At 36.8% G+C, this 9509-nt stretch overlaps 1 protein-coding gene across 1 annotated transcript; it reads left to right on the forward strand.

Moving 5' to 3' along the window:
• Positions 1-202: 202 nt before the first annotated feature.
• On the forward strand, positions 203-6558 carry LOC125225372 (G2/mitotic-specific cyclin-B2). Its single transcript, XM_048129055.1, has 7 exons — positions 203-415; positions 501-712; positions 978-1116; positions 1357-1704; positions 2846-2968; positions 4857-5077; positions 5569-6558. Exons 1-7 carry the CDS (start codon positions 383-385, stop codon positions 5957-5959), a joined length of 1467 nt encoding a protein of 488 aa, XP_047985012.1. The 5' UTR covers positions 203-382; the 3' UTR covers positions 5960-6558.
• Positions 6559-9509: the final 2951 nt, after the last annotated feature.

A 9509-nucleotide genomic window follows, 5' to 3' on the forward strand; every position in this document is an offset into this window, starting at 1 on the left:
ATCTTGCCATAAATATTTACCACAAGTAAACTAAGGATATTCCTATTTTTTAATGTGAATAAATTTTGTATCAATAAAAGCAGGCAAATATTGTATGCACATGTAAAGAGGTTTTGTGTTGTTCATAACGTATCTCTCAATGACCAATCAGCGAGTTGCATCACAGCTGGGTTGTCGAAATCAAATCTTTTCCGTTAATTTTAAGACGGCCGTCAAGCAAGAGAGGCTACAAGACCAAGTGCGTTAAAATTTGTATGTTGCAGTGATGTCTCACAACTGATTGATTCCTGCAACTGTAGCCTTTCTACGTTATTTACGTGCACTACAGGTTTCACAAACATTCTAAGAAAATAAGTCTATTTCGTTCAAATTCTAGAAAGAAATGGAGATCCAAGTGAGGAGGCAGCAACGATTGGTAAGCCATGACAACATTTATAATAAAATTATTATTGTGGTATTTGAATTATATGCAGACAGTTTTACATTATTTCTTGCAACAGGTCAATCTTCATGATCAAGAAAACGCGAATGTGTTGAAAGGAAAAAGCAATGCGATTCTGCCTGTCAAAAGGCCAGGGTTGACTGCTCGCGGAGCTTTGGGTGACCTTAACACCAATGCTCAAGCTCAGAGGGATATTGCGATCGGGAAAGTGGCAGTAGCAACAGCCGAATATGAGAAGAAGGCTACTTTAAATCGAGCCACAGTCAAAAGGTAAGAAGCATATCTACCCTCAAGTTAGTAATCACGTTAATGATTTGCAGATTTTGAATTCGTGGTAATTAACTGACTCACCTCCAGTTTCAAGTGATTAATTTGTTATTAAACCTTGTTATGCAAATTTTGTCACGCAGTTTTGTTGTTGTTAAATTATTACTATTGCTTCTTAACTTAATACTTAGTAGTTGAAGCAATGTGCAATGATGGATAAGTTTTTTTTTGATTCATGGGTCTTTAATGTATTTTGTCCACATTGCAGCAATTATAGCCATGTGCGGTCCAAGATTGACACTGGCTTGGCAGCCACCAAGCCAATCATTCAGCCGTCCTCAAGGCCGCCTTTGCGACGAGAAGAAAGCACGGCTGGGCATGCTGCTAAAGCTGCGGCCAGAACTAAGGTACATATTTTTTAGAACTTGTTTTCATTTGTTCCGGTAAGGGTACTACAGACAGACCAAACTGGCAGTCTATTCCCTCAAGTTTTGAGATGATCATATTTGATAAAATAAACAAGTCTGTGTGTATGTGTTTACAGCAGCCTTTTGATAAATTTCATCAGTCCATTTTAAGTAACTAGCTACATTTATCACCTTGATTACTATTATTATTATTAAGTTGTTATTTCTTTTGTCATCTAGGCTGTCCTCAAAGAGACTCAACCAAAGACCAATGATGAAAACATTTTGAAGCCAAGAAAACCAGTTCAGGATAAGAAGCCGTCAAGATTATCAGCTGTGAATGAAGATTCTAAACCAGTATTGAAAGAGCCCACAGAATCATTGGGAAAACTGAAGCTAGCCGAGCCTGTGAAACAGGAGTTGCATCTTGAAAAGGAGCATCCCCCGTTGCCAGCAGATGTAGAGGATATTGATGCTGGTGACAATAATAGTCCTTTGCTGATGTCATGCTATATTAAGGACATTTACCATTACTTAACTGAGCTGGAGCTGAAGTATCCTATTGAGCCTGATCATTTGAGGAAACAGGTAAGAGCTTAGAAAGTAGTACTGTGTTTATAAATTGAAATAGATTATCATACACAAAAGAAAAAACTGCAATGCCCACTGGTGGCGGAGCTGGTGGCGGGTGTGTGGTCTCTGGTCTAGTGGTAAAGACGTTAGGTGCATAAGCTGAAGACCTGGGTTAGATTCCTCGCTCGGCCACCAGTGCGCCTTGCTGTTTTTTCTTTCGTGTATGGTATCTATTTCAATTTATAATTCACATATAGTAGTGTGACTACTTGAAAAAAGAACAAATCAAAAATATTCAATAAAATAATTTGGTTTGTTCCCTAGTTGTAGTACCGTTTCTTAAAAAAAAATCTTTAGGTTTTTTATAAACCTCAAATACAATTAAACGCTTGGGTTATTATTAAGGTACTGGTGACTAAGACAGCTCGGTTCTTAAGCTTTTTCTCATTTTCAAAATTTCGTACTTTTGTGTGAATGAGTTTAAATGATATTTTTTTAGTTTAGTATCATAAACACAGGTTTATTTAAATAGAAAAATAATCTTTTCTTTTATCACAAAAAAAGTGGGCCTGTGGCTAAACTTGAAATGAATAACCAGTAAAACATGATACTCAATAAATTGTGTACTTAGACTACTTAGAGACGTTACGGAACCCGAATATTTGTAATAATTTTTCTTTAAAGTAAGTCATTATTTCTTTTTTACTGAGTAGTAAGACCATTTGCTGCTACTTCATGATCTTTTAAAAATGGCATGTGCTGAAGCTAGTTCTCATCTGGTAGTTTTAGATGTACTTATATCTGAGTTGCCAAAGCTATCATAAATATCAGAGCACACACTCAAAAGTAAACATTGATAGTAGAGGCGCGTTCCGATATTTATGAGGGCTTTGTCAACTCCGATAATTCGAGGGTTTACTGGTGAAACCCGATAAGTTGAGCAAGCTGGTTTTTGAAATTCGAACTATGTGTAATTTCCACAATGTTGTTATTTCAAGGACCAATTATCTCGATTTATCAGGTTTCACATGTAAACTCTCGATATGTGTGATGGGGACTGTACATTCATAAGTAGTCACTTGGTACGTAGTTAGTAGTAGTGGAATACCAGTTTCTTTTACAAACAATTTCCTTATAAATTTATATTTTTTTGCAGTCTGTGATCACTGGAAAGATGAGGGCCACACTCATTGACTGGCTAGTGGAAGTGCAGCGCCAGTTCTCCCTAGTTTTGGAAACATTCCATTTAACTGTGGGAATTATTGACAGATACTTACAAGTAAGAAGTCATTTTGTTTGTTCCCTTTATTTTCTAATTGTTTAGCTTACGCGAAAGGATCATAATAAAATTATTATTTTGAAATATCATATATTTTATCAATCACCAGTGGCCCCAATAAGATGCAATGTGACAAGCAATAAATATGTACAAAGAGTATGAGTATGACTAAATGATTGACCAGTAGGAACAAACTTTTCTGTGTCTATGTCTTTGAAGCTCATTTAGCAAGGCAAAAATATAACAAATAAAACCTTTTCTAATGAACACAAGTTAAATTATAATCTATTGAAAATATTTCTTGGACTTGGTCACTTTTTCTTTCATATGTGTAATTTATTTCGGTTTTAAAATAAAACCTTGTTGAACTTTAATTTATCACAGCAGCCATGTCCCTTAAATAGTAACAGTAGGCCTAGCACATGATTGCTGCGAGAGTATGTAGCCGCGAGATAGATTATATGTCTTCTTCTAACTGTATTAATGACATAAGGACGGGTAGTCTATCTCGTATATCGTGGCGACATACTCTCGCGACAATCATGTGCTAGGCCTACTGTAGCTAACTGCATCTGTTAACTATGACTAATATCAGTGTATACTGGATTAATGCATGTTTTCGTAGCACCTAGGCTAAGAACGTAGCTAATCCCGAAAAGGGTAAAACTGTTGATACTCTCACTAAAAATGTACCTAGTGTTACTTCCTGTAGGTAGGCACCTACACAGTATAAACAATAAATATTTCTGAATCCCAGCGTTTTCGTGTGTGTGTGGATTGAGTGAAAGTGAAATGGGAATTTGTAAAATACAAAACGAACCACTAACGTGTCAGGTTTTTTTATAATAAATTTTTGTAAGTGCTCACTCAGTCCACACGTTTTGAGAAAGTTAAAAATGTAAATATCTTACGATTTGTAGCACCTAAGACACTCGAAAGTACTTCAACATTTAGTAAAAATTTTTACTAAATATCCACCATCTAATATTTTATATTCGTTGTCTGGTTTTAAAGATATTCAGACATAACTTTTCTTATACAAATGTATCAAGTAGGGTGACCACACTATGTCGGCTCCTGATTTTCCCCACCTTCCCATTGTCATATTGAGATTGGGGAGTTTCGTTCAATTTTGATAATAGTTTACCGGATTTGTAAGTGGGAGCGAGAAAAGAATAACTATTTCTCGCTCCCACTTACAAATCCGGTACGCTCATCTGTTAGCGCGATTAGATTACCAGGTTCTGGTTTCTTACTAGTGAAGTATTATATTCTTTGTTTCTTACCAATTATCATTCATGTCCTTTTTAATGCATGCATGTCGATATGGTTATTATCCTGACGTCGATAAAAATTACACAATACACATCATCACTAGGCCAAGAACATAACCTAAAAACAGTTTGCAGATGGATAATTAATATGGTATTAGTTTAATATTATCAAAATTGAACGAACGAAACTCTCCAATCTCAATATGACAATGGGAAGGTGGGGAAAATCAGGAGCCGACATAGTGTAGTCACCCTACTTGATACATTTGTATGAGAAAAGTTATGTCTGAATATCTTTAAAACCAGACAACGAATATAAAATATTAGATGGTGGATATTTAGTAAAAATTTTTACTAAATGTTGAAGTACTTTCGAGTGTCTTAGGTGCTACAAATCGTAAGATATTTACATTTTTAACTTTCTCAAAACGTGTGGACTGAGTGAGCACTTACAAAAATTTATTATAAAAAAACCTGACACGTTAGTGGTTCGTTTTGTATTTTACAAATTACGCGTTTTCTCGTTATTATGAATTGTTATATCCAAATTTCTGGCAAGCTGTTCTAGCAATTCTGTCATTATAGAATGAAGACTAAACTTCAGTCCATTTCAGGCGGTACCAAACGTCCAGCGCGACCAGTTGCAGCTAGTTGGCGTAACAGCGATGTTCCTGGCCTCAAAATATGAGGAGATCTACGCACCGGAGGTCGGGGACTTCGTGTATGTGACCGACAACGCGTACAGCAAGGCCGACGTGTTCCAGTGCGAGAGAGACATCATGTCCAAGCTGGGCTTCTGTCTCGCTCGGCCCATACCGCTCAGCTTCCTTAGAAGGTAAATTCACACAAGTTGCTATAATAAGTGAGTGAATATGACGTTTCAGTTTCAACTAAAAGGTATCACATCATTCTCGATAAGGCTGATTTCAAATTTAAGCTTTACGGGAATAGCGCATTTTTGATTATCTTACCTACCATTTTAATTGAAAACAGAACTCATGACGACTGTATAACAACGTTACACTACGGTATTATAACATGTCGTGTCAAAAATAGGGACTGACTGTATATTTGTCAGAGAAGGTAGTTAGTCCACAGTCCACAGTCCACAGTTTCATCACAATAACACACTTGTGCGAAAAACGTAGTTCAGACCAGGGGCCCGTTTCTCGAAAGGTACAAGCCTTGTATTACAAGTGTGTTTCCATGAACCCATACGATTTGACAGTTCGCGCACTTGTAATACCAGGCTTATACCTTTCGAGAAACGGGCCCCTGGGCATGGAACAGAACATTATTTTTATACGAAATTGTTTTTATTTTCAGGTTCGTCAAAGCTGCTCACGGGACATCAAAGAACCATCATTTGGCGAAGTATTTTGTAGACCTCAGCCTGATAGAATACAGCATGGCACACTACCGACCTTCGGAGCTGGCGGCCGCCGCTCTCTGCCTTTCCCTCCACTTGCTGTCTAGAAAGACCCTTGAGGAAGTCTGGACTCCTACGATGACCTACTACTCCGAATACACTCTGGAACACCTCGATCCTATTATTCGGAAAATCGCTAAGATCGTCGTCAATGTAAAGAATTCCAAACACAAGTCTGTATACAACAGATACATGGACCCTAAAGTAGCTAAAGTATCGGCGCTCCCGGAACTGAAGGAAGAAGCCATTCAAGAACTAGCAAAGATACCTTCGACAACCTATCTATAGGTGCGACTAGTATTAGGAATATTTTAGGTATCTGTATTAAAACGTGACTTAGCTGTAATTGTGTGAGGAACATTGTGAGATCATGAAAGGACTGGACTGACATATTTTAAGGTTTGATTATGTAATATGTACCTGTTTGTTTAGGAATATTATTTTTAGACTTAATTTTCATTGACATGGAATTACAACACGACATGCTTGATTTGGTGTTAGATATTCGATTTCTATAGAACGCTTTTAGGTATGTGATTATTTTGGAATAATTTATCTTTTGTAATATACTTGTATTGATGCTTGATAGTTTTTTCTTGAATTTATTTCCGAGATTTCATGTAATCTCACCCGAAATTCACATACTTACTTGTTAACTTGCTTAGAATACCTATGTGATATTCTAAATTAGTAATATATTATATAATTATTTGTATTTAGATGTATTGATATTATAAATGTAGGATTTTAAAAACTATGGACCAAAATGTAACATTTTAATTTGGTAAGCGTGTTTTGAAAGTGGAAATGTAATTTTGATAGACCTGTGATTAGATTATATTACGGTGTAATTTGTTAAAAATAAATAAAATATGTTTTACAATTAAGCATTATTTTGTTTCGCCAAACGTTTGAAGTATACTTGCCATTAACTTTTACGTACCTACATCTTCTTGCTTTGAGGTTTGATAAAAAAAACAACACCTACAAGACAACGAGGCAGTAGGGTACCGGTATGGTGAGTGGATTACAACTCAATTCGTAAGCTAGGCCTTGTTGGAATATCCAAGATATTTCCTACATACGTTTAAAAAACTCATTAGTACCAGCCGGAATTTGAAACCGCGTTCTCCGGCACTCTCTTACGTATGGTTCTGTTTATTATAAGTACCTTCAACACCTAGCATTGATCTTAAAAAGCGATGTCTTGGTTTCTGCATAAAATCCGGCCTTTCAACGCAGAGAAAACTTGCGGCATAAAATTGACAGTTTCATTAAAGTTCAGACAGCCTTTAATGGTAAAGTAAAATCGCAAGTTATGATCGTTTTGACGCCGTTATCACAAAGTATTTATCTATTTGGCATGATAAATATCCATTTGACTGATAGGTAATAGTTATTTGTTATACAAGGGGGCAAAGTTGTATTTTAACGCCGAGTGCGGAATTGAAAAACGAGCAAGTGAAAGGATCCTATAGTTGAACCACGAGCGAAGCGAGTGGTTCGAGAATAGAATCCTGAAGTTGCGAGTTTTTTAACACACGAGAAGTAAAATACATTTGCACCCGAGTGTAACACAAAACTTTTCCCATCACTATAGCGAGGAAACTACAACGCAAAAAATGCGTTTATAACTGCTTCCACAGGTGGTAAATCATCTTTATTACTAGATTCACCTACTTATATCAATTTTAAAGCAGTTAATTTGACTTTATTCAAGGTCAAATTACTTTATCCACTAGTGGATAAAATGCGTTTTTACCCGCTGGTATTAAAGGACAAAACACGTGTTTCCGAGCTAGTGAGGGGAAAATGAAAATGTAGAATGTAGAATTAGTACCTATTATGCTGAAAATATAAATTTAAATGAACGAGTAAGTGAATTTCTTATATTCCGACTTTACACGACTGGCTCGGTGCAAATCTCGATATTTCGATGTTTTTAACATTGTTACATTAAGGGGTTTATGGATCTATTTAGAATGTCTCGGACAGCTGCTGATTTAGGGGTCTTGTTATACTAGTATTCTCCTTTACTATGGGTAAAGTGAGAAAATATTTACAATTATACGAAAAGCTTCGTCAAAAGTTTGTTCACGAAACGCTCACGAAACGAAGCGCTGTAGATATCTATCTCTATCGCGCTTGCGTATTGGCGCGACAGAGCCAGCGGCGTATCGCTTTCGTTTGGCGTCGGAGAAATGCCATTCGGCTACGGGGCCTGGCTCCGTAGCCGAATGGCATTTCTCCGACGCGAAACGAAAACGAAACGCCGCGAAAGGTAGTCTGGCTTTGTCGCGCCAATACGCACGAGCGATAGAGATAGATATCTACAAGCGTTTCGTTTCGTGAGCGTTTATGCCATTCGGCTACGCACCCTGAACTTAGTAGTAGTTATAAAGTGAGGTACCTAAAGAGCTGAAACGCATTTATCAGTGCGAAAACGTGCAGTGGTCACGAGTGTCACTCCACAGCGGGTCGGTAGTCGGTGTCGCACCATTGGCACCATTGCTTCCACCATGTTTTAGTAAAGACTGAGTTATACAGGGTGACACTAACGGCCGGGTTGGTGTTAGTATATATTAATTAGGGAGGTATAATTTCGTCTTTGTGGTTTTTACCCCTTGTTTTGTCAATCTATTTATTTGAATGGGTTGTTAGACGTAGTGAAAAAACAAGATTAAAATAACGCTTACTTTTTTTGTGACAATGTGCCCAATCATCGCGTGATCTCAAAGCTGTACTCTGATTGCCTGAACATGCATGCCATACGATTAAATAATCGCGTTTAGTTCCCCGCTTCACATTTTCGACTTATGTTGCATGTAATTTTTGTGTATTTTATTGTACCTGCACATCGTTTAACCCTTAAATGCATGAATTTTTCTTTTAGAGATATTAATATATGTGATAGACAATGGTTTTTGACTCTGGGAAAAATAATAAAATAAATATTTAAGATCGATTTTTATGGGTGATTCCATAAAAATCGGTTAACTTTTGGACAGATTTTGTCAGAGGTGTTTTTTTAATGCTAACGCAAAAGTTGATCACCCATTGGGTAAGTATGACACCACGTACGATACATCCAAAAGGGCCAGCCGATTTTTTTAGTATTTAAGGAGATATTTACAATTTTCTGATATTAGCTTTCTAGGGACTGACGGCCGAGGATAGGGACTGACGCTAAGAATATTTTTTTGAATAAAACCACATATTTTCTGTTTTAAATGATTTTTATTATTACATTTTAACAGCTACAACAGTCCTGTAAATAGTTCAGTGTAAAAATTCAGTCAAACGTACATTAATTATATTTTAGCCTTATCTTCTTTCGATGTCGAATTTTTATTCTTTGGCGACATGTTCTAAAATTAATGTTATATAAATTAGATTTTTTAAATGATTTTGCGGAAATCATAATTATGTCTACCTATTAGAAATATAGTTTAGCCTAAATGCGAAATAAATTGCGTTTTGTTTCCACCTTTATCATACTATCGTCAATCCCTAGCCATAATGTCAGTCCCTAGCCAGTTACATAACCAGGGCCTGACGGTCCAGGGACTGACAAATGCAAACATAATCGCTCATAGCTTATTCTCAGATATAAATGCGGAAACCTAAAGCTCACTCTCACAGCAATGCACACATCAGAATAACATACAATTAGGTAACGGGTAAAATAACTTATTTATTTTATATCAAATAACTTACCTAGGGACTGAAAAATCGACTGGCACAGCACGTCTTTACGCTCCAAGGACGCGAATCGCACCGGCGATAAGATGGCCGACGCAGAACGCGTCGTGTTTGCGGCTAACTTCACGTTGATACT

Source organism: Leguminivora glycinivorella, chromosome 4 (assembly GCF_023078275.1).
Source record: "Leguminivora glycinivorella isolate SPB_JAAS2020 chromosome 4, LegGlyc_1.1, whole genome shotgun sequence".
Taxonomy (NCBI): domain Eukaryota; kingdom Metazoa; phylum Arthropoda; class Insecta; order Lepidoptera; family Tortricidae; genus Leguminivora; species Leguminivora glycinivorella.

Excerpts from the sequence above, each read along its gene's own strand:
- LOC125225372 (XM_048129055.1), top strand. The coding sequence starts at position 383 with ATGGAGATCCAAGTGAGGAGGCAGCAACGATTG. Across the intron at positions 713-977 it reads AATCGAGCCACAGTCAAAAG|CAATTATAGCCATGTGCGGT; the intron begins GTAAGAAGCATA and ends TCCACATTGCAG. Across the intron at positions 5,078-5,568 it reads CCGCTCAGCTTCCTTAGAAG|GTTCGTCAAAGCTGCTCACG; the intron begins GTAAATTCACAC and ends TTTTATTTTCAG.